The sequence below is a fragment of the Dipodomys ordii genome, unplaced genomic scaffold (assembly GCF_000151885.1).
Source record: "Dipodomys ordii isolate 6190 unplaced genomic scaffold, Dord_2.0 Scaffold59, whole genome shotgun sequence".
NCBI lineage: Eukaryota > Metazoa > Chordata > Mammalia > Rodentia > Heteromyidae > Dipodomys > Dipodomys ordii.
The window spans coordinates 3,249,079-3,273,931 of record NW_012267275.1 but is presented as its reverse complement, the minus strand read 5'-3'; the positions used below and the strand labels follow the sequence as shown (position 1 = coordinate 3,273,931).

General features: G+C 36.6%; 1 protein-coding gene across 1 annotated transcript in view; it reads left to right on the top strand.

The window, feature by feature from the left end:
* Positions 1–24,853, top strand: part of Ell2 (elongation factor, RNA polymerase II, 2) — a 76,385-nt gene that overhangs the window by 37,188 nt on the left and 14,344 nt on the right. The window contains exons 3-5 of the mRNA XM_013022066.1: positions 10,699–10,820; positions 13,941–14,104; positions 21,199–21,458. Coding sequence (XP_012877520.1) covers positions 10,699–10,820; positions 13,941–14,104; positions 21,199–21,458 — 546 coding nt within the window. The remainder of the gene's footprint in view (positions 1–10,698; positions 10,821–13,940; positions 14,105–21,198; positions 21,459–24,853) is intronic.

The following is a 24,853-nucleotide window of genomic DNA, read 5'->3' as shown; positions in this document are numbered from 1 at the left end:
ATACCATGGGGGAAGAACATACAAAGAAACAAAAAAAATCACATGGTACATTATAAATACGTTAGAAACAATAGCAAGAAAGAAAAAGGGATATTTGTGTCCCTATCTTGGGGTTCATTTCACTTATCATCATCTTATATGGTCATATGTACATAGCTTTTGGCCTTTTCTGCTTTTTTTGGTCGGTTGTGAGGCTTGAACTCAGGGCCTGGGCTCTGTCCTTGAGCCTCTTTGTGCTCAAGGCTAGTGGCTCTACCACTTGATTCACAGTGCCACTTTTGGTTTTTGAGTGTTTAATTGGAGATAAGAGTCTCATGGGGACTTTCCTGCCCAAGCTAGCTTCAAACTGCAATCATCAGATCTCAGTCTCCTGAGTAGCTAGGATTACATGTGTGAACCACCAGCACTCGGCTCCTTTTCACCTGTATATAAAAGAAAACTTCATATTATTTTTTTTCTCAAAGTGCTGAAGGAGGTCAATTTATTTTTCTTTTCAGTTGGAAGAATTGCTTTTAATTTCAAAAAACATTGATAGGGTCATAGATATACAAGGTCTATATCTAGTTTTCATCTGTGCCCAGCAAGGAGGCCAATTTTAAGCTTCATAACTAAAAAAAAGACAGTGTAATATCTGGGCCCCATTTTCAATGTTAGTGTCCTCCAAAAGTTTGGCACTAATTCCCATCCAAAAAAAAAGTGACATGCAAAGATGCCTTTTAATAACACATTCTTTCATAATTTTCATTTAAGATCCGACTACAATATTACTAAAATAATATCCCATGGTTGCTGCAGGTCTTGCAGTTTCTGCTTCCTTAGCATAGACCTTGGCTGTGGGCTTTTGTCCCCAGAGATTTTATGATGTTGTCACAATGCCTGCCTCCCAGCCTCAGTCCCTCATCTCCCATTTCCTCAACCAGAGCAGTTCTGACTACTTGTAATGTGTGTTGGATTTCCCATATGAGTAATTTTCAAAAAAGCATTCTGTATAGCTTTTTAAAAAGGGTGTAAGGAGCTTACAATTAATTGATTTTGAGAAACAGAATTAAGAGCTAAATATGCTTCTAAACCTGCATAGAAATATTCTGCAGAGTTCTTGATTTTTGCCATTCTAACTGGAGTGAGGTGGTATCTCAATGTTGTTTTGATTTGCATTTCTTTTATGGCTAAGGAGGTTGAGCATTTCTTCATGTGTCTATTGGCCATCCTTCTTTCTTCTTCAGAGAAGTTTCTCTTTAAGTCTTTCGCCCACTTGTTTATTGGGAAGTTGTTTCTTTGAGGATTTGTTGTTGGGGGATTTAATTTTTTGAGTTCCAAGTATATTTTAGATATGAGACCCTTGTCCTTTGTATGGCTAGTAAAGATCTTCTCCCAATCCGTGGGCTTTCTATTGATCTTGCTAGCTATGTCCTTTGCCATGCAGAAGCTCTGCAACTTAATCAAGAACTCTAACAACATCAGATGCTGGAGGGGATGTGGACAGAAGGGAACCTTACTTCATTGTTGGTGGGAATGTTAACTTGTTCAACCACTTTGGAAAGCAGTATGGAGGTTCCTCAAAAGACTCCACATAGAACTCCCCTATGACCCAGCAATTCCACTTTTGGGCATTTACCCAAATGTTTACAAACAAGACCACACTAAAGCTACCAGCACAACTATGTTTATTGCAGCATTATTTACCATAGCTAAGATCTAGAACCAACCCAGATGCCCCTCAGTAGATGAACGGATCAAGAAAATGTGGTATATATACACAATGGAATTCTATGCCTCCATCAGAAAGAATGACATTGCCCCATTTGTTAGGAAATGGAAAGACTTGGAAAAAATTATATTAAGTGAAGTAAGCCAGGCCCAAAGAAACATAGGCCCCATGGTTTCCCTTATTTGCAATATCTAGTATATGTATGAGTCAAGCGGAAAAGGTCAGATAATGTGATGTTAGGAAAATGAACCCTTAGATATGTATTTTAATGTTTTTTTTCTTTCATGCATGTGTTTCTAACGCATTTATAAGATTATTTCTTTGTTGCTTTGTATGTCCCTCCCCCACAGTATAACCCCTGCTTTCACTATATTTGATGTCAGTATAACTTGTGGAGGAGATGGGGAAAAACAAGTCATTTAAGGATACAGGTTGACCTGTTGCAACAATGAGAAGTACAAGTTGTCATGTCCATAACGAGCTTTACAATGTCAGTGCGGGGAGGGGGGAGGAGGATTGGGACTGGGGCGGGGAGGGGGGAGGCTGGGAAGGGATGTGAAGGGTAAACAAAAGAGGAGGCTGCAATGCTTGGTAAGAAATGTACGCATTATCCTGCCCATGTAATTGTAACCCCTCTGTACAGTATGTTCACAAATAAAATAAAATAAATAAAATAAAAAAAAGAAATATTCTGCAGACTTAACTGTTGTTTATCTTACAGATGTTGATTGGTATAGTCTGAAACCGTGTGTTTTGCAAAATCTAGGGTCTGGGCCACTTTTCAAAACCCCTGTTGATCTTGAGGATAACTCTCATCTTTCAAGTCTCACTCTTACCAGAAGGTTTACACAACTACTTTTGACTGCCAAGCACGGATCCTAGGCCCTCTGGTGTCTGCCAGTAGTTCTTCCTGGCATCACACATGACAGTGTTCCTCCAGTCTAAAGAACAAGAAAGGAGAAGAGTAGCAATAATTTGGAAGTTGCCAGTCATACTTAAAATATTTTTTTCTTGTAGAATTCAGGTTTGGGTTTTGTTTCTGAGAATCAAACTAGTTTAACACAACAACAACAAAGCCCTGCTTCTTGACCAGAGCACTAAATTTAGAATTTTTTTTAGTGTGGTCTCCCTAAGTCCTTTAAAACATCAAGTGGTTTTAAAGAGGTCAGACTATATTTTCAAATGGAATTTGGTGGGGCAAAAGTATTTCTACATTTTAATAAAGATGAAATATAGTTTTAAAAAAGAAAAGCATGGAATATAAGTTTAAATCCCACAAGCCAAACAAGCCACTTGGCCCAGGTTTGGAAGCTAAATATAGTATAAGAAAGATCAGAAACTTTCTCATCCTGACATTTATACATGTGGACTTTTCCTCCTTTCATTTTATTGGTATTTACCTCTTTTAGGAGTTGTAGATGTCAATAGAGTCTTTAATCTATTTCAAATGCATTTAGAATACTTTTATAAAGCACCTTTTAAGTGAATTTAATCCAGTTTTAAGTTTCTTCATGTAAATCTAGCAGATATTTATTATTTACTATGTCCAAAGGACCATGATCCTTGCTTCCAAAGACCTCAGTCTACTAGAGAGAAAGACACATAAATAGTTATTCAGTATTCCATGAAGGGAAGGGAGCAATAGAGAGAAGAAGGGACAGTGAGGACCCAGAAGATGGTTCTAAAAACCCATCATGCCAGGGAAGGAAAGGCTCCCCAAGAGAGGGAAAAGCCTTGAGTTGATTGGTTTATAGAAGATTGATTAGTACTCATTAAAAATCAAGTAGGATGCAGATCAATGCATTCTAATATTCATTGGCAGAGGATTCCCAAGGTGGAGGGTGTAGTGGCAAGAGTGTTGTCTGCTAAGAAGGGAATTTTGTATGTTCTATAAAAGAGCTTAGGCCTACTAAGTATAAGTAAGAGAGCAGTATAAAAAAATAAATGATACTTGGGCATGACATAGCCAGAATTGGTAATTTAGTTCATTTCTAAATTGATTCTGTAGATCTGTAGATCTAAGTGTAGAGTGTTTGCCAGGCATGTATGGGTTTGATTCCTCAGTACCACATAAGCAACAAATAAATAAAAATTTTTAAAACTTGATTCTATGAAGTGACTAGTTAAAAAAATGAAAATAAAATGCAGCTTTATGATAGAGTTGGTGATCTCAATGGAAGATTTTGGGTTTTGCCACCAAAGAAGAATGTAGTCTAGCCATAACTAATTTTGAACAAGTTAATTAGATTTTTCTCAGCAGCCCTCTCACTGTTCTTCCAAAAGCTACTTTGAGTTTTACTTAGTTGGCATTCTTTTTTTGTTGTTGTTGTTTTGTTTGGGTTTTATTTTGTTTTGTTTTGAGGCAGGGTCTTACTATATAGCCTAGCTAGAATGCCTTATGTAGCCTAGACTGACTTAAACTTCAAGATCCTCCTGCCTCAGCCTCCCAATCAAGTGCTGTGATTACTGATGTGTACCACTATACCTGGCTTCATTTATTTTCAAACAGAAGCTTTTATTCTTTAATACTAAAAGGGTCATTTATTTTTTTTCCTCTGGTAGAGTATATCTAGTATTTATTATTTACATCTTTCTACTGCCAATAACTGTCATCCCCCTTCTTTTCCTGAAATACCCAGCTGCCACCCAACTTACACCTAGCCACCTGCTTGGGTTTCTTTTACTAAAGAATTTTTAGCCATGAAGCTAAAAAAATGACTCATAATAAAACTTACCTTGAAACTCCACTATAGTTCGTGAAACTAGTATTGGTCAATTCTATTTAAAAAGAAGACATGCACTCAGCTAATACATTGAGGGATTCAGTTATTTAAGTTGTATATTATTGTATATAAGAAAAGTGTGTCTGTGTCTGCTACTCATTATAGCAAAACATGTTAGAATCTTTTTTGCTTTGCTTTGTTTTCGTGCTACTCCTCAGGGCCTCAGTGCTGTCCTTGAGCTTTTGTGCTGAAGGCCTGCACTTTAGCACTTGAGCCACAGCTCCACTTTTTGGTTTTCCAGTGGTTAATTGGAGATAAGCGTCTTATGGACTTTCCTGCTCCAGTTGGCTCAAACTGTGATCCTCAGATCTCAGCCTCCTGAGTAGCTAAGATTACAGGTGTGAGCCACCAGCACCTGGCAAGGATTTTTTTTAATATTCAGTAATATATTTTAGAAATGTAAACAATGCCTAAGACAATAAAACTTAATTAATATTGTGAAATAAATTAATTAAATGTCAGTTAATCAAAATTATCTCATTGGACACACCAACATTTTTTAAAATGACTGGTTTCCTATTGGAAATGAACTTTACAACTTCAGGGGATGGGGAACTGGAGGGGAAGGGAAAGTGGGAGAAAAATGAGAGAGGGGATAACAATGTTAGACAAGAAATGTACTCATTACCTTACGTATGGAATGTAACCCCTCTGTCCATCACCTTGACAATAAAATTAAACTAAACAAATGACTGGTTTCCTCTTAATAATCATATTAAGAAAGCCAAAAAATGTATGGCAGGGATTTTTTTCCATTTAAATTGCATAGGAACATGAGCATATTTGATTTTTTAAAATTTGTACTTTAATTCCAAAAAAGGTCATCATTTACTTATAATTTGACCTAAAAATAGTTTTAAAATGCTTTCATCAATGTTCTCTCGAAGATGGGTGTAAATTTAAAGGCCTGCATTAGGGTTAGGCAAGTGTCTTATTTTTTCAAACATAAGTCAGTGTAGGACATGCTCTGTAATCCAGAATTGCTTCAGAAATCTTAGTACTGCATCTAGAGGGGCTACATGAATAATAATAGGAAAAGCTTTTCTACTTTACTATTTACTTCTGTATCATATAAGCTTGCTAAAGAAGAACACAAACATACTTACATTGTCCTAAATTCTTTATTATAACTGCTACATGACCTGAAATTTTGAATAACTACCAATATTTCTCTTTGTGTTTCATGAACTGAACATTTTATACATCTCAATAAAGTATCTGTCATATAAAGTTCCAGCTATTTCTATCATATGTCAGAATTATTCTACCTCCTCAGCTGCTCTTCGCTTTCATCAGGAATGCATTGCATCTTCCTGTTGTTTCAAGAATATGATTTTATTTCTTTCTTATTTCTTACCCCACCTGCCCCCAACATTGGTTTGCACATCTGGACTGACAGGAGAAACTATTTTTGTTCTAACCCTTTCATGTTGAGCTGGTTTAAAAAATAGGACTTGTGGCTTTCAGGTTGAAGTTTCTATTTTCTATTCTGATTCTAGGTTATCTGTTCTGCCCCTGATTTGTACAATTTGAATAGTACATGCAAATATATATCTCTAGCTAGACTATTTTCTAGATTGCCAGGAAATCAGTATCTTCAAGACTGTGGACAAAATTGTAGGACAACAGAGAATTCTGTTAAGCTTATAACTAACTTTAATATACAGTCTATACATTGTGTGGTTAAACAATAGATCTCTTCAGTAGTAAGCATTAGGCTGGCTTTCTGAGATACTGGTGGGATGAAGAGGTGAATTCTTTGATCACAATAGTTGGGAAACATCTTCTTAGCTGCAAATATCTAAAACAAAGAGAGTCATCTTGTTTGATGGCATTTCTCAAAATTATTTAATGATAGAATCTCCTTTTAAAATAAGGACATTTTTTCATCTTGTCTTGGAAATATTGATGGAAAAGACAGTAGACAGCTCCGTTCTAGTCCCATGTTAGATACTATTCATTTTTATTCATTCAACAAATATGTATTGAGTTACTGCTTTGTGCTGTGCGTCATTCATGATGCTGGCAGTATATTCATGGAACACATAAAAGCTCCTGTACTATCAGAGTTTATATTCTAGTGGGGGAAGAAATACTATAAACATGTGTGAGTATGACAAGGTAATCAGCATTTTAAGATGCATATTCAACTAGATGATCCTGGTTTTCCTATGGTTTCAATTTTACCTCAAGAATGGTCATATCAGCCCTTTGTGCCTCTGTCCCTTTTGCCATGTGAGGATGTAAAGTTCAAGGCACCAACTTGGGAAGAGAGACTGGGCCATCAACAGACACTGAACCTTGATTGTGAGCTTCCTAGCCTCCATAAGTATAAAAAAAATAAATTTTTGTACTTTATAAATTTTTAAAAAAGAATTGTCATATCAAACTGTGGTTCTACTGGGTCATGACTACCTCACTGAACATTTATGGTCACCTTAGTAGGAAAGATTGGATATTAATACTCCATAGAATCATTTCCAGGCAAAGAAGAGTTCTGTCATTTAATCATTTGTCTTATCCACCAAAAGACAAAAGTATTTGAGTAATTTTTAAACATATTGGTGTCATTTTAAACCTAACATATACTTCAATCCAGTGTTGAAAGGAAGTATTTGACTTAGAGGTAGGAAATCTCTGCATTAAAGGCACCAGCTACTGTTAAGCTGATATTATTATAGATATATGTGAAAGTTGCAGCCATGTGCACATTGGACTTCTACCCTAGATCCCCTGTAAATAGCAGGTCTGTGACTAGATGTTGAAATGACCTTTCAGACAATATTCCATTGCTACATGCCTGAGCTTGCATCTCAGAATAATTAGAAGCTTTGACTTATACATCTTGGTATACAGTGTTTATGTTGATTACAAATGTCTGAAAGTTTCCTGAAACTTTGTCTTTGTGGCTTCTTATCAAAGACAGACTGGAGTTTGGGAGGAAGGTTGTATGTGGATTGTGGTCCTAAGCCTTTGATTTTTAGTCTCTCATTTTGAAATGAAAATTAAAATCTGCTTTTCCAGTTGCCCAGACATGGTGATATACTTTTAAACCCTTTATCTTGATTTGGAATCACACAGTCCTTAACACTTTCTAAGTGATATTTCATTCTCAAAGTACAGATTAGAGTCAAGTATTACCTGCATTAATATCTAAGTATACCCTCAAGAATGAAATGAAAATAGCACTTATGTTTCTAGCTGGTAAGTATATATAACACTTTGGCCCACAGGTGGGCAAGCAAGAGATTTACTGAAAAGAACAGGTTGTACATGACAATTAGAGTAGGTAGGGGACAGAAGGACATCACAGCCAAACTATGGGAAAGTCAGCGTAGACAAGAGCCTGTGAGACTATGGAAGGCCACATGTGGGTGGGCCTTTTCAAGACTGAGATCCAGCTTCAGAAGAACCTCGAATCTGCATCACTTTTATGCTGTGTAGCCACTGTCCCACAGCTTGTCTAGATAGTCTTGTCTTCCAAATAGTCACAAAACTTTGTTTTAAGAAGTAACCTTCACATTTATGGGATTCAAGGGAGGAGAGTAATGAAAATGTACTACTTCATTGTCCAGAATCACTTTTTAAGGACTGAGCAACTATCTGAGAGGAAACTGAAAAGCAAATGCACACACAGGATTCACAGATAAGAATCTTTAGTCATTCTGTGGTGGTTCGTGTGCACTTATCTTTTATGCTTTTCAAATTACTCTGCTTGTCAGGTATGAAACAGGAATAAGTGTCTCAAATAAGTTAAAATGGCTCCTTTCCAATGGAGAGAGAAAGAATGAGAAAATTTAGTCATTATATTCAATGTACATTACGTAAAAAATGGACTATGTAACCTGAGGGCAAGGACGGGAGGGGGGAAATGGGAGAGAATGTGCTATATTTGCTTTTAGAATAAACAAAACTTCATTTCTTTTTTATCTGATCCTTTCCTATTCCTATTCATTACACATTTGAGCTAAAAACTAAAAATTAGACTACACACACATATTTTTAGAATTTCAGTACAGATTACAGTCACTCTTTTAAAATGGGAAAAAAAATAGAGTCTGCTTTTTTTAAATGCACGTTACATCTGGCACATGCAAGTCTTCCATAAAGGTTAAATTCCAGTGTATTGTCCAAACCCAGATGCACAAAAGGAAAACCTTAGACCTAACTACTAAAGCAAAAACCTGACACAATCTCCTCAAGCAGGTACTGAGATCAAGATGGAGGGCCAGTAGGAAAGAAAGATGCTAGTTAAAGGAATTGTGAGGGGATTTCATTCAAGAGTCCATACCTTTTTCCTTCCTGTCTCCCTTGTCTCCCCAGCCTTAGAAAGGCTTTAGGCCATGGTGAATATCCTTTTTGTCAACAGGCCTCTACTCTTTTCAGCAGGCAGAAGCTGACCTCAGTGTGCTTATAGAACAGCATGCAAATGGATTTTATTTAGATTCTCTGTGTTCCACACAGGCATTCCTTTTACTCCTGCTCTCCCAACTGCTAAAGATGTTGCCAGGATGTGTGGCAACTAGGCATGGAGTTTGCTCACCCAGTTAGACAGCCTGATAAGTACCTACAGATAGAATAAATTAAGACTTGTTCACAAAATGTGGTAACATTTTAGAACTGGGGGAAATTTGGGAGGTTAGAGAGTAACAGCAGAGCCTCCACAAGGTATTATTTCTAGAGTTGACAATAAATGTAGAGGCTTGTTTCTTGAAGAATTGAGACTAATTTAAAATAAGGAGCAAAAAAAAAAGTTGTCTAAATTCATGGATAATGAAACCAGTGTGGATTATTATCTAATACTCAGAATCTTCAGTGAAATTTGAGCTTTCTGTTCCATCCAAGCAAGTGTTTCTAATCTTTTTTGAGAAGATATTTCCCTTACTCTCTTCTTGTTCATATTCACTCACTCCTTATTGTATTCCCAATATTACAGTTGTCTCCTTTCTTACCTTCATTTTTTTAATTTTCTGCATTGAAAATGGGGGTTCTAAATTTTAAGTGTAGGTCAATGAGCATTTTTAGCTTGGTTAACTCACAGGGTAACTTCTACAAAGACTAGCTCACTTGCCCATTCACAAGTATGCCAATACACATCAACTAGTTATCTCTGGTCCTTGATGTTCCAATGATAGCAAGGAGAGATTTTTTTTCGAAGAATGAGTATTATAAAACACTTTCCCTTCCCTACTTGTCTACTAAGTTATTAAAATTCTGTTTGAGGCTGGAGGGTAAAAATTCACATTTTATGTAATTGCCGAGAATCCTATTCATTTAACATCACCTGATACCATGGTGGCTCCTTCTTTAAAAAAAAAAAAAAAAAGGCAGGTGCCAAGTAAACAGGAGCAGTTGAAGGACAGTAAGAAGATTCTCAATTGTTCACACAAGTTTACTGCCTTCCAGCCATACTCCAGGAAATGTACTTGATGCAAGGCCTCAGTCACCTAGAAAAATCCTGTTCCTTTGTTCATGGGATTTCCCACTAGTTAGGGAAACCAAAACTTGAGCAACACAGCAGCAAATACATCTGCAGGTTCCACAGTGTTGCCTGGGGTTCAGCCTGGGAGTGGCCTGCAGAATCTTCTCTGTAGGCTTCTGACCCTGTTGTATAAACATGAGGATGAATCAGGGAATCATGGGGCTAAAAGAAACACCCCAACTGCATTTTGCTCATGAATATAATTATGGAGTTACCCTTGTTATGCTAATTATTCTTTAGAAGTTATACTGTAAGAAGCAAGAATTAAAATGGGTTTTTATTAAGAATGCAAAAGAATGGAAAATGAATTGTATTTCAGAGACTATTTTAGTACCTAGAAGCTATTAGGCAGAAGATCGTATCAGCCAAAGATAAGTTACTTATGTGTCTTAAATGAGCAAGAACTTTTTTTAAAGCAAATTCATTTATTACTGATCCATGTGAACTATAGACATTTCCTAGTTTGAAATTAACAGGATTCCTCTTATAAGTATTGAGCAAGAAAAATCACTGACAAGGGAAGAAAATGGAAATAAAAATGTGATGCGTTGTAGGCATTCTTGATAGAGTACATGAATTATTTGACCATTTAAATGCTGTGCTCTAAAGACATGTATCAAGAGGGCTATAAAATGGTTGACTTGAAAAACCAGTAAGTCAGAAGATTAGAAGATCTTCTGTGGCAAATCTGTAATTTGAGGTGTTTCTCTTTTCCCCACTTTTAGCTTGTCAAAATTCCCAAAAATGATCCCCTCAATGAAGTACATAACTTTAACTTCTATTTGTCAAATGTGGGCAAAGATAACCCTCAGGGCAGTTTTGACTGCATCCAGCAAACATTCTCCAGGTAAGTGCTGCTCCAGGTATGCTAAAGGTCAGATTTTATTTGAGACTTTCTAAAAATTAATGAAGTACTTACTAGCCATTCCCTAAATATTTGTTGAATTGAGCTACATGGATTTTATTACTAAAATACTAAGCACCTAATATATACTAGAAATTGTGTTTGTCACTGGGGCACATACAGCTGAAAAAAGCTAAGGTTCTTGCACTGAACAAGGGTTTTTTCAGGTAGAGAAAATATATAACCAGTAAAATTTAAATTAATATTTGAGGGCTTGTTTTTAAAGGTTTTGTTCATTGAATTTAAATAAGTGTCTTATACTCCACTCAAGGCTTAAACACAAAAGAAAAGGAAGGATATATACATATATATATATACATATACATATATATCTCCATTTTAAGATTTTTTTTAAAAGCTCCATTTCACAACAGCCTGGAAGCTTCTATATTAACCTTAATATTGCATACCCATCTCCTGATTTAAAAAATAAAATAAAAAGAAGAAAGAGGAAGAAGAGAAGGCAGAGGAGGAATACAAGAATATAAATTTATATTACTTTGATCCTCCAAAAACAATAGCCATTTGTTTCAACTGATTTAATTTGGTTGCCTCTGATTTTTTAAATGGACCCTTGAGCTAGAGGAAGTTTGTTCTGCTCTTGCATAGAGATACTCAGTCCTTGGGGTATAAAACCTTGGCATTGGCCCAGAATACCCATGCCAGTTCATCTTCATTAAAACTATGTAAGGACTTGCGTTTTATAGGAGAAAGAAAGCAAGGCTGAGGTTTAGGCAAGAACAGAAGGCAGGGGTACAAAATAAGACACCTAGCTGAATGAGTCCTAGATTTCTTTTCCCACTTAAGGTGACTAAACAACTTTCTTCTTTACCTTAATCTACTATTCTCCCTAAGTATATACTGATTTTACTTACTGAAAATTACCTGCCTCCAACTTGTGTTTTTAGCCTGATTGCATGTTATCATGTCAAAGGCTATTATAGATTATATAGTCTTATATAGTCTTTTCCCGTGCTATTCACTTTAATGGCTGCAAACTACATGCAGTTATTCATATTTCAGTTGATAAAATCAAGGAAAATTTACAATTCATTGTGCATTTCCACGAACCTCATTTTACAGTCTCAAAAGCTACAAGTAGCTACTTAGTAAACAACACAAATACAGCACATTACCATCATGGCAGGAAATTCTTTTCAACAGCACTGTGATAGATTGAGAATCACCAAGTATAAGAGTGCTTTATGATTGCATAGGTCAACCCTTCGTTTAACACATGACATCCACTGTTACACAGTTGGATTGTTAGTGGCTGGTTAAAAGAAAAAGGGCTCTCTCCTAACACCCAGCCCAGAATTTATATACCACTTGGGCACACCAATATCTAATTATGACACCATCACCTAACATACCTGTCCAGTCCTACCTTCTCACCATCTCTGGATTATACCTACTAACTTTTCTACATTCTTACTTCTCTACATCCCTTCCTACTTGTATTTCTTCAGTAGCTCCCTAATTGATCTTTCAGCTTTCACTCTTGAAATTCCTTCCCCATCTATTCTCCATCCAGACTAATTTCCCAACAGTTCAAATTATTTTCTCTTGTTTTCAGTCTTCATTGTTCAAACCCTTCCTCATCTCTAATTGTCCTTCCTGAATTTCTTTGGCTAAACTGAAAATCTTTCTTATTCCAAACCTGCACAGCTTATGATTACATCTTAGAACTCTTCTATTCCTCCTCATCTTTCTCGACTCATCTTTTTAATCAGGTCAGGAATCACTTCTTCTAGGAAGTCCAAGTGAGGCACCTTTCCTGGGGATCCCTGCTTCTTGACATTTGTCATACTGTTGTAATTGCCAGTTAACTCATCTTTGCTTCCTACCATTAGAGAAAAAGCTCCTTGAAGAAAGGACCACATCTGTCCAGTCCTTGTTACAAACTTGATGTCTCTTAGATTACCTGGTGTGCAGTGCAGTCCCTGGCCAATAAATATCTATTAAAATGTTCAATGAGCTGATTTTTTTTAAAAAGGAGCATTTCCAAAGAACAGTATTATGAAGTTACATTTTTAAAGAATAAACCCTTCTCAGTGTGGTAACAAAGTTTCTTGTAATTCCATTTGGAAATATAAGAAATAAGACTAAAGGTATGGTATTATTTTCATTACTTTTACATTCTACTTTGTTTAAAAGCTATGCTATTGTCTTTCAAAATACTAGATGTGGTATGTTCTTTTCAAACAATATTTCAATATTAATATTAATGATGTTTCAATAGGACTTTTAACAATATCACTTGCCCTTTATTTTCTTCAATATTTGCTATATAGAAATTCCAGGAAGTAGTTAATACAAATTTGGGCGAACTTTGGATTACTAATACAAGAATTCGCCCTCATGTCTGTCAAGATTTTAGCCTTAAAACTCACACTTTATCAAAAATATCAAGAATTACAGTGAATGTTCCACTGTTACTATGCATGTATGCTGTCATTCTACTAAAAGTAAACATTTAAATATCTCTCCTTTCAGTGGTAGGTAAATTAAAAATGATTGGCTGTTAAGTGAAAGCAAAACTACAATATTGATCCATTGGAACTCTGGTCTTCACTCCAGATAATGATAGATTATTGATTGATTGATTTGTGTGTGTGTGTGTGCCCATACTGTGGTCTGCGCTCAAGGCTTGCCTGCTCACAACAGGTCTGGCATCTTCAGTCAGGCATTTTGCTGTTTAGAGATGGAGTGCCATGGACTTTTCTTCCAGAGGCTGGCTTTGAATTACAGTCCTCTGATCTTAGCCTCCTAAGTAACTAAGATAACAGGTGTGATCACTGGCACCCAGCTTCAAATACTGTTTACTTGTTTATTTGTAATTCCTGTATTTGGTCTCTGAAAGTTTATTTTGCCCATTTTATTGAGAATATAGAAAAAAATAGAAAGGAGGAACAGAAATATTTTAATTAGTCTTTGCATTTAAAAATTACTAATTGACTGCAAACTTATTCAAGGCTACTGATTTTAGGATAATACCGTTCTTGTACCTATGTTGTATAAAACGACAGTCATGTCTAACAAAGCTACTATCTTACTTGACAGCTCTGGAGCCTCTCAGCTCAATTGTCTGGGATTTATACAAGATAAAATTACAGTGTGTGCAACAAACGACTCGTATCAGATGACACGAGAAAGAATGACCCAGGCAGAGGAAGAATCCCGCAATCGAAGCACAAAAGTTATCAAACCCGGTGGACCATATGTAGGTTTGTATAGATATCTTTCTCCTCTCGCTGATTGATTGGAGTAATTCAAGATCGCTGTAGGTAAATACTGGTATTGTTAACTGAAAGAAAGCACAGAACTAACTTTTCAGACAATTTTGCATACATAATATCAATTTTTAAAAAGATTATTTGTTCTCTTCAGACTCTTAGTAAATTGTAAAACACATTTAACACATTTTAAAGTTTTATGACTTTACTAATCTTGAATACTCTGTTACTTGATACTTATTTTACAATACTAGAATTTGGTCGTGTTACTACATGTGGCTATAAACAGTGGTACCGTTGTGTTTTCTTTGTCACTGGGTGATGTAATTTAACTGGACAGTGTGGTTCTTGTTTTGCACTTTTATAAAGCTATTTTTACAGTAAAATCTATTGGTCAATTTTTTGAGTTGATAATGTTACTATTGCAGACTTTGCTTATATTTTCAGAAAAGCTTTGAATAATAAGAAATTCTACTGCAAAAGTATAAAATGAGGTCTGAGATTGTGATTCAACATCAGCCCAGGCAGGGAAATTTTTATCTCTGATTAACTACCAAAAGCTAAAGTGAAGCTGTGGCTCAAGTGGTAGAGCACTAGCCTTGAGTAAAAAAGCTCAAGAGATAGTGCCCAGGACCGAGTTCAAGCCAGAGACAGGCACCAAAATAAAGTATGAAATGGACTTACAGCAAACTATATGAAAATATTCAGCTCAATTTTTTGTGCCACAATTATGATCCTTGTCTTCATCTATCCACTAATTAAGTCTCTGCCTCACCCCATTGTCTTTATCATCACTCACTCATACATACATCAGATCGAAGGGAAGTAAGACCAGACCAACAAGATGAGTCTCTCCTTTATGATCAGTGTCCTGAATAATCTTAATGAATCAATGCATAGTGATTATTAACAATACTAAAAATGATCAAGAGTAAGGACAAGGACTTTGAGTCCTTAGTAGATTAATATTTCAGGTCATCCTGGTAAATGATTAAAAATTATTGTTAATTTAGAAATGTAAATGCTTATGAAAACGGTCTCTTATAGAACCAGATCTCTTACTTAATTAACCAACATCTTTCCATGTTTGATACAGTTACTACTTCTGTTTTCCTTTTCCCCCATTGCTGACCCCACTATAGTACATTCAGCTTTAAGAAACACTACTTGTCTTAATAAGTGTTTCTTTGGAACAAAGCCAGTGCTCCTGGGACATGGTGCTCAGCTTAGATACATTTAGTTTGGTTTAACAACAATTCTTGGCTTCCCCAGGTATCTATACCCACAGGGTCACAGTTCCTTGCCTAGTAAGTTGCAAGCAATGAGAATTTTTTTAACCTACCCTTTCCTATTGAGTAAGGTAACAACTTCCAGGCTCCTTTCTTTCTCCTTTCCTTTCATAGATAATGTAATTAGCTGTCTGTGCTAGTAGGCTACCTCTCAAATTATTGCTAAAATCTACATTATGTTTTAAATAGAAACTATGTTTTATCTGCCCCTATTTGAAAGTGTTATTTTAATCCACTGCTTTATTATGAACAGTGAGGTAAGTGATGTGTACAACAAAAGAATAAAAGTCTCGAATCATCATCAGAATGATTTTATTTTCCTTCCAGTGGAACAAGGTGAAAACTCTCACCTTGATGTATTCCAGTGCTTGAAACTCAGCAAAGAATACTGTTACTGTGCTTTTCCACTGACTGGTCCTTGGGTGTCCCCTGTGTTGTTTTGATGAGGGTCAGATACAGTTCATTTACAGTTTATACAACAAACTTCCTAGCATCCCAAATCTCATAGGCTGTGTGCTTCCTAATGGTACTGGGAATTTTATAAACAGTAAGACTTTATAGGGACTCCAAAAACATACATGTTATAACAACTGAATCAGAACCCTGAAGTGATCCCTGAAGCCAGCCCAGGTGTCCTATCTAGCCTTTCCCTCCAGCTTTCTCCTGTCAAAGCACAGCGCTCTTCTCTGGTCCTCTTCAACTTTTCTTCTCTGACCTCATCAGCTTTTTAACCTCTAGGTCACATCATCCCAGTTCCTTTTAGCTTTCCTTAATATGGGCAGTGTCCCGACGTATTAATTATTTGTATTGTTTGTCTCTGGACTACTACTGGAAAGCTACTCTTAACAAAAATATTATTATTTCTTCAGACACAAGTATCCTCACTGGATTCTCTATTTGATTTTCTAACTGTCCTAAACTATTGTCCCATTTTAATCTTTTTCTTTTATTTAGTCCCTTATTACCACCCTGCTAGTCTCCTGATCTGAGTCTCACAATGATGATCACTCTGAAGCAGGTAGTGATTACCTCTTTATTTTGCATATCAAGTTGTCAGGATCAGAAAATCACACATGATATGGGCATGTCCTCATAAACAGGTTGTATTCTCTCCTTAATCAGCAAGAGTTACCCACTTCAGCTCAATTTGACTATGCCATATTCAATCATACCAAAAACTCCCCTAAGTACCTGCAGAACAAGGTTTCTTTCAGCAGTGTCAGCCTGGGTGGAGACAAGCAAGAGTAATACTGGTCCCTCTATGGTATAGTGGTGGTATGATGTCAAGCAAGGCCTCTGCCAACTGAACTATGGTACATGTCCAATTTAAGGGATAAAGTCTATACTCCTTAGGGTCTAGGGGTCACCTGGCCTACTCAAAATATAATCTGTAACCCTCTTCTGAGCTAAGGAAAGAAAAACATATTTGCCAACAGATGAGTTGGAAAGTTTTTTACCTTGGAAATGTTTATTTGTTTTTTTCAGTAACATTTCTACATTTAGATCAGTGGTAGAAATTGCTATATTATTCTAACCCCTTCCCTCTTAAGAAAACAATCACAATTCACTACAACATCTGAATTACCAGTATCTTAATCATTCTTATTGATGCCCAGCAAAAATATAGAGAATTATAATACAAATTTAGTACACATCTTTCTTTATGTTAATATTTACTTAAGTACATAAAATAACCAGCTAATGTAATATTGAGGGTTCTGCTCCCATTTTCAACAATTTCTCTACTCTATTTTTGGATGAGTTGTCACATATTTGAGTGACAAGTAACTATTTTATTTTCTCAAATATTAAAGAAAAGCTGGGTGATAGTGGCTCACACCTGTAATCCTAGCTACTCAGCAGGCTGAGATCTGAGGATCACCGTTCAAAGCCAGCCCAGGCAAGAAAGTCTCTGAGACTCTAATGTCCAGTTAACTAGGAAGCTGAAATTGGAGCTGTATACCTCAAGTCTTGAGGTAAAAGGCTCAGAGACAGCACTCAGGCCCTGAGTTCAAGCCCCAGAACCAGTGCCCCCAAAAAAGAAAGGTATTTGAACTAGATAACCTTTGAGGTTCTTTGTAGTTCCAACTGACTGACTGACTCTGTGTGTATGTGTGTGTGTGTTTATGAATGCATGTAGTAAACATTTTGAACAGTGATCACAAACGCAAAATGGTGGAGTTGGATTTTGTAGTGGACATCATGCCCTTGTGATGGTTTTAAAGCATTGAGTCTGTGTTACTAGGACTTCCGGTGCCATGGGGGGCGGGGAGGGGAGGAGATAGCTGTAGTTCCTACTCTTTCTAATAGAATGCTTCCACATATTCATTTTCAAATTGTTTATTCATAATCACTAGACTGAAGTAATAATACTTTACCATTTCATATTAACTGCAGGAGCTAGAAGTGGACTTCTTGTTATGAAACAGCGACTCAGTTCCAGTCCCAGATTACCCAACCCTGTTGGTATCAGTGCTACTGTTTATAAAGGAGCCCAGGGAATTGATTAGCAGATGGGTCTGGGAAGAGAATTAAGTTTTCCCATAGGCTTTATTAAAAAGGCTTTTCTGAGGCAAATATTAAAAATAAAAACATAACCATTTGATCTACACTAAATCTGACATTTTCCTACTGTACTTTTTTTTCTTGAGTGTATCAATTCTAAATATTTATGTCACTAATGTTTTCCCAAAAGAGGTGAGGAAACATCAAGCAGGTGATCTTTGAATATAGTTCAGAGGTCCATTGTGGCTGAATTAATTTTTCATAGGGGCTACCTTGGACTGGCTGGCTGTATAAAAGAAACATAAGATAGAGTGAAGTGAGTGGATTGTGAGTTGGAAATTCATAGGAGATAAGTGTCTGCTACTAGACCCAAGGTACAACCATAAAGTTGTCCTCTCATTATTAGTCTCCAGTTTCTTACAAAACAGTATACTTGTTCCACTCTTAAAGGGAAAGTTACGTTCCATTATTTGTTTCCCTTGTGCTCACTTCCTGGAGACTGAAGGCAAACCCAGTGGTCCTTGGAGCCCTTCGGAGACTGAGAATCGAAGAGCAGTGCACAGATGAGGCAGGGCAGTCTGAAACAAACTGGCAGAACTGGACTCTGTTTTATTTCTATTTGCCTGGCTTTAATTCATTTTAAATGATCAGTCAATAGGTGTTGTTTGGAAAAGGATATGTTTACCAGATTTCTTTTTTGTAAGACTTGGCAAATGGGGAGGTAATGTGGAATTTTTGTGAGAGTGATCCTATTTTTTTCCACAAATTCCTATTAAATTTTTGTGCCTTTTTCACAAATTCCTATTAATTTCCAAAGTATAGGACTATGTGCAGTGTTTTATACTTGTAATTCCAAGTATGCAAGAGACAGAGATAAAAAAGGATTGTGGTTAGAGTCCATTCCTGGCACACACACACACACACACACACACACACACACACAAAGCTAGACTCTATCTCAAAGAACAAGTTTGTGTGGTGGTACAAGCCTGCAATCCCAGCTATGCAAAAAGTATAGGTAGGAAGATTGTGGACAAAGGTTAGCCCTGGATAAAAGCACAGGCTGTATCTGAAAATGAGTTATAGCAGAATGGGATGTGGCTGAAGTGGTAGAGCACCCAGTAACAAGCACATGACCTTGAGTTCAAACCCTATTATTGCAAAAAATAAAAGTAACAGTGTCACAAAAAAGTAACAGTTTCATGAAGGAGAAATGGTAGACCAGGTTTGCATTTACATTTTTACATTAGAGATTTCAGTGTATTTGCAGCCTGGCAGATACCTGGTAATGTAGAAGAACACAGACAATGTTGCTTCCTGATGACTTGCTGTCCTTCACTTAATCATTGAGTGCTAACTCATTCTGCTGGTGGAGAAAGCAGCCACAGCCCTGCCCTCACCGTGCTTACAGCCTAACACAAAGCAACAGTATATCAGGCTTTTCATAAAACTTTTCTCAAAAAGTACAGGGGAGACTATTTAGGGGGTTAATTAGAAAAATCACTGGATGCTGAGTGAGCACATTACTATCAGAATATCTCAGGGAAAGCCTCAGATTTCTCATCTGTGAAATGGGTGTCACTACTCACCCCTTCAGATCACTGGGAGACTGAGATAATGTGTGAGGCTTTCGGCATAGTCTCTTTCCATCAAACATTGATCTAGCTGCTTGTAAATTATGAAAAATACAGAAAATAGTTCTAAATGTGTATCCAAAACTATTTTTAAAAATTTTAGTAGTTTTTCTTTTCATTGATCAGTATTCCCTGAGTGATGCGTTCCTTTGTTCTTCAGTGGTTTGATCTGGTATTTACCATCAGTTATGTTCAAATGGTAAAGAAACATACTAGCTGGTAGAAGTTTCCAAAAGACATTCATCCATTTCCCTTACTTGAGGCAGAAAGTTATCCAAACAAATATGCTCCGGCCAGGCCTGGGGAACCCAGTGCAGACAGAATTACTATTCAGTAAAGTTCCTTCCCAGCAAGCTGACTCACCCCAGACCACAGCTCATGGAAATTGCTTCTACTTATCCATTGTTTCTACATGCTAGTCTTGTTCTTAATGCTGTTACCCCACACTGTATATCACTGCTAGTTCTGACTGCTTTTCAGCCAAACAGCATGGAGTTGGGTTTAGTATGTGATAAATGAGCTAGAAGATTCTACTTCAGATATTGTCAAATGACAGTCTTGTCCATCTCATGCTAGTTTCTGTTCCTTCGACAAGAAATAGTTACTGGCTGTCATTGGTGACCAGTCCTATATGATAGGTTTGCACATACACATAGTATCTAGGTTACTTCAGCCCATATTTTCTAAAAGTAGCCACTTGCCAAGTGTCAATGCTCCATCCAAGAAGAAAATGAGTTATCTAACATGAGTGGCACCAGCTATGCAGAGTGCTATGAAGGCCTCCTTTGTAACATTTTTCCTTTCTCCTAACTCATCTGTCTACTCTTAGCTCTGCAGAGGAGAGATCTGTTTGCCTGGTGCTCTGAGATGATTTTGTTGGTTGGATGGTTGCTTTTATTTATTGGTTGGTTTTGGGTTTTGACTCAAAATGTATTATAGTCTGCCAAAAGGAATATCACTCGTGGTTGCCTAGTGGATGTTGACTTCACTCCTTGTGGTTTCTTAATCCGTGATATTAGCAATGTACTACCATGGTGAGCTGAGTGTGTATGCTCTGACAAGCATTTTTCATATTTTACCACACCGATTACATTCATTCTTTTGTCGAAATGTCATAAATAGGTTTAAGTTTTATTATACATTCACTATATTCACTTTTCAGAAATGACATATAGTACATAGGCTTAAGTTTTGTTAATAGCACAGATGAACATGGAAATTACTTTTATTTAGTGTCAAATGACCTATAAAGTAAAAATCTGTAGTGAATTGTTATACTTTTACATCACTTTTCAGAAATGACATGTAATACATAGATTTAAGCTTTGTTAGTAGCACAGATGGACATGGAAATTATTTTTATTTAGTGTCAAATAACCTATAAAGTAAAAATCTGTAGTCAATTGTTATACTTTGCATCACAAATGATCATCCATGTGTAGCCAGGTGGCCAAAGCACATCTATAATACATACTTATTCCAAGGAATAACACCATCAAAATTCCTAGTTAATACTTTAGAACATTTAATATGTCTCTTTAAAGTAAAACTTGAAATACAATGGCCTTTCTTTATACCTAAAGAAACCTGAGAGTTATCAAAACTTATAACCTTGTCATCCCAAATAGCTAATGGTATCTTTTCCACTGGACTTTAGGGAAAAGAGTACAAATTCGGAAAGCACCTCAAGCTGTCTCAGATGCAGTGCCTGAGAGGAAAAGGTCAACCCCCATGAACCCTGCAAACACAATTCGAAAGACACACAGCAGCAGCAGTGTTTCTCAGCGGCCATATAGGGACAGGGTGATTCACTTATTGGCACTGAAGGCCTACAAGAAACCTGAGCTGCTTGCTCGACTCCAGAAAGATGGTGTGAATCAAAAAGACAAGAACTCCCTGGGAGCAATTCTGCAACAGGTGAGAACCTCCTGCTAACCTTCTTTCTTTAGAAGAAGTTCACATAAGACTTTTGGTATCATTATTATTGAGATACAGAAACCTCAGCCATTTTGATCAATTGGGTGTGAAATAGAACTTCTGAGTATTAATTTGGGTTACACTAATTTTGCCTCAAAATTCCTCTAGGAAGTAAGCAAGATAATTTGTTTTCTGATTTTCATCTTAAATCATCAGTTATTTTCACTTATACAAGTAAAGTTGTATAGCGTATTCTCTTAGTCTTTGGTTAGCACATGTAACTACATTCTTGCTTTGCTAAATGGATTAGAATGTTCCTTGTCTTCCAGACCCTTGAAGCCCTTAATATTCCACCTTTCTCTGCCACTGAGTATGCCAAATATGCATTAAGGGATATAAATGTATAAAAGATTAGCAGTGATCAGTTACCTTACAATCACAAACTTCAGAATAAAGTAGACCATTATTTTCATTAAAGACAATAGTTTGTCAGACTGTTGCTTCATATATATTTTTTTTGGCGGGGGGGGAGGGTCTGGTTGTGGGGCCTGAACTCTAGGCCTGGGCACTGTCCCTCAGCTCTTCAGCTCAAGGCTAGCGCTCTGCCACTTTAGCTACAACTCTACTTCCGGCTTTTTTCTTTCTTGCTTATGTGGTGCTGAGGAATCAAACCTAGGGCCTCATGCAAGCAAGGCAAGCACTCTACCACTGAGCAACCTTCCCAGCCCTTCCTATATTTTTTATACTTATTTCAGGTCATAAGTGTCAATTATTATTCAGAGCCACTAGGAACTGTAGTCCATCTCTTCTTAATTTTCTCCAAAGCAATAATATTTACAATGTTGTTCTTAAATAATATTTACAAAATTGTTCTTAAATTAAAATTAAATTAAAAAAACTATAGAATTTCATCTATTACTCAACAAACAACACTTTAAACCTATTTTTCATTAATAATTTATTACATTTAAGACATACTGAATGTAAGGAAAAAGTGAAACCATTGCTGGTCCACAGTTCAGGAGTAGTCAGTCCCTAGATACCTCAGTCAGTCTCAGAGTTTTTTATTAAACCCACTGAACATCTTTTGGAACAACTTAAATCCATATGTCACATAGCATTTTTAGGAGCTCAGAAGAAAGTATGAAAAGAAAAAAATGAAGATGAGTGTACAAATATGTATCTTAAGTCTTATTTGGGAAATGGGATTCTTTGATAACTGTATCTCTAGAAGGTTTTGAATTACCTTCTGGGAAGAGGCTGGAGAAGATAAAATGACACCAGAAGCAGTTCTCTTAGAAACTACTACTGATACGTATCAGAAATTTGGTAATTGTGCATATGTGTGTGAACATGTGCGTGTGTTTACAACCATTGAATAATTCCAAATGTGAGATATGGGCAGAAAACCACTGGCTCAGTGAAACAGAGATGAGAGGCTAATAATATCTACCACTGTGTAGGCATGTACTGTGTTGGGCACCACACTAATCATGATCTTGTTTAATCCTCAAAAAGAAGAGCAGAGGCATATCTAGAGGACTTTGAATTAAACTAGCTTCTCTACACATTCCTTGCCCTGAACATTCCTAACATAAAACCACTTGTGTTCCATTGAAACTGACCAGAAGTAGAAATAGAAAAGTGAAGAGAAAAAAAGCAAAATACATAAACAGTCCAAACATGGTTATTTTTGTCCTAAACAAACTAGTTGCCAAATTAGCTAAAAGGATTGATCCTGCTTTGCCTATATCAATAAAGTTATTTATTTGTTTCTTATGTACAAGTCTTCAGCACCCTGTGAATGAATGCACCCTGTGAATGAATGCACCCTGTGAATTCCTTTATCGAAGTAATAGATTGTTAAGGTAAACTGGAATATTTCCCAGTAAAACTTGAAAGATTGTACATAAATTTTAAAATCTTTCATATCTACCAGGAAATTTTACTTAATACTGTTTATTGCTAAATTGGTACAATTTATAAGGCTAGGTTTTTCTTACATTGATTGTTTATCTGAAAAAAAATTTTAGAAATCAGAAAACCAAGATAAAGGTAATTTTCTTCTTAACCTTAACATTTGGATATTGAGATTACTTCATTGAATTTATTAAGTGAAGTTGGTAGTACCTACCAATGGTTATGCAGCTACAGATTCAACCAACTCCAGGTCAGAAATATTTTTTTTAATTAAATGTTCAGTAAACATTCCTCACCATTATTCTCTAAACAATACAACAACTACATACATAGCATTTACATGTTAAATAAGTTAAATTATATTACATTTTATAAGTAATCTAGATAGAATTTATAATGTGTGGGAGGACACATTAAATCTGAGTTTTTATGTACTATAGTTGACATACCTTAGTATTTGGATATCTATGGGGTCTTGCATATCAAATATGGATGTGGATACTGAAGATGTAAACACTGAAAAATGACTATCTAAAATGTACCAGATATACTGTTCTACATGTTGGAATCTCGAAGTGACTCCCACAGGCCAATCCTGCCCTCCTGGAGTTGGGAGAGGCCTGCTGCTTCTAGGGAGTGATAAGGTCAGGGAACATCTTTCTTAAAGGCTTACATTTTAGCTGAAAATGAAGAGCAAGAACCAAGAAAATGAGTTAGCACCTGGAAGTGTGGTGAAGGAGAAGGCTTAGTATGCTCAAACTAAAGGAAGGAAGGAGTTGGCAGAGGCCAAAACCCACAGAACTGCTTCAACCCAGGGGCAAAGACTTTTGATTTTATGATGACTGAGACCGCAAAAAAAAATGAGAATTCTAAACAAGAATGTGCTATAATCTGATTGGTACTTAAAGTGAGAACACTCATACTTAGGTTGTGCAATGATGGCTTAGGGGAGCAAGAAAAGAACGAGAGAGAGAGAATTTAACTGAGCGTACTATAGAAATCTGAGTGTGTGGGCTGGGAAGGTGGCTCAGTGGTAGAGCGCTTGCCTTGCATGCCTGAGGCCCTGGGTTCGATTCCTCAGCACCACATAAGCAAAAAGAAAAAAGCCGGAAGTGGCACTGTGGCTCAAGTGGTAGAGCGCTAGCCTTGAGCTGAAGAGCTGAGAGACAGCGCCCAGGCCCAGAGTTCAGGCCCCACAACCGGACCCAAAAAAAAAAAAAAGAAAGAAATCTGAGTGTGTGAAATGTTGGTGGGTTGACCTGTGAAAACAGTGGATGGTTTATCATGTTAAAGATACATTTTGTGACAAGATTTGATCATGAAGTGCATATAGGGAGACAATGAGAGAAAAATGGAACCTATGATTATGACTGCAATTTTGGTCCCAGAAACTGAATGGATGTTGAGCTATGGACTGAAATGGAAAAAGATGGAAAAGGGGCAGAAATGAGGCTGATGTAAAGTTGCACTCAGGA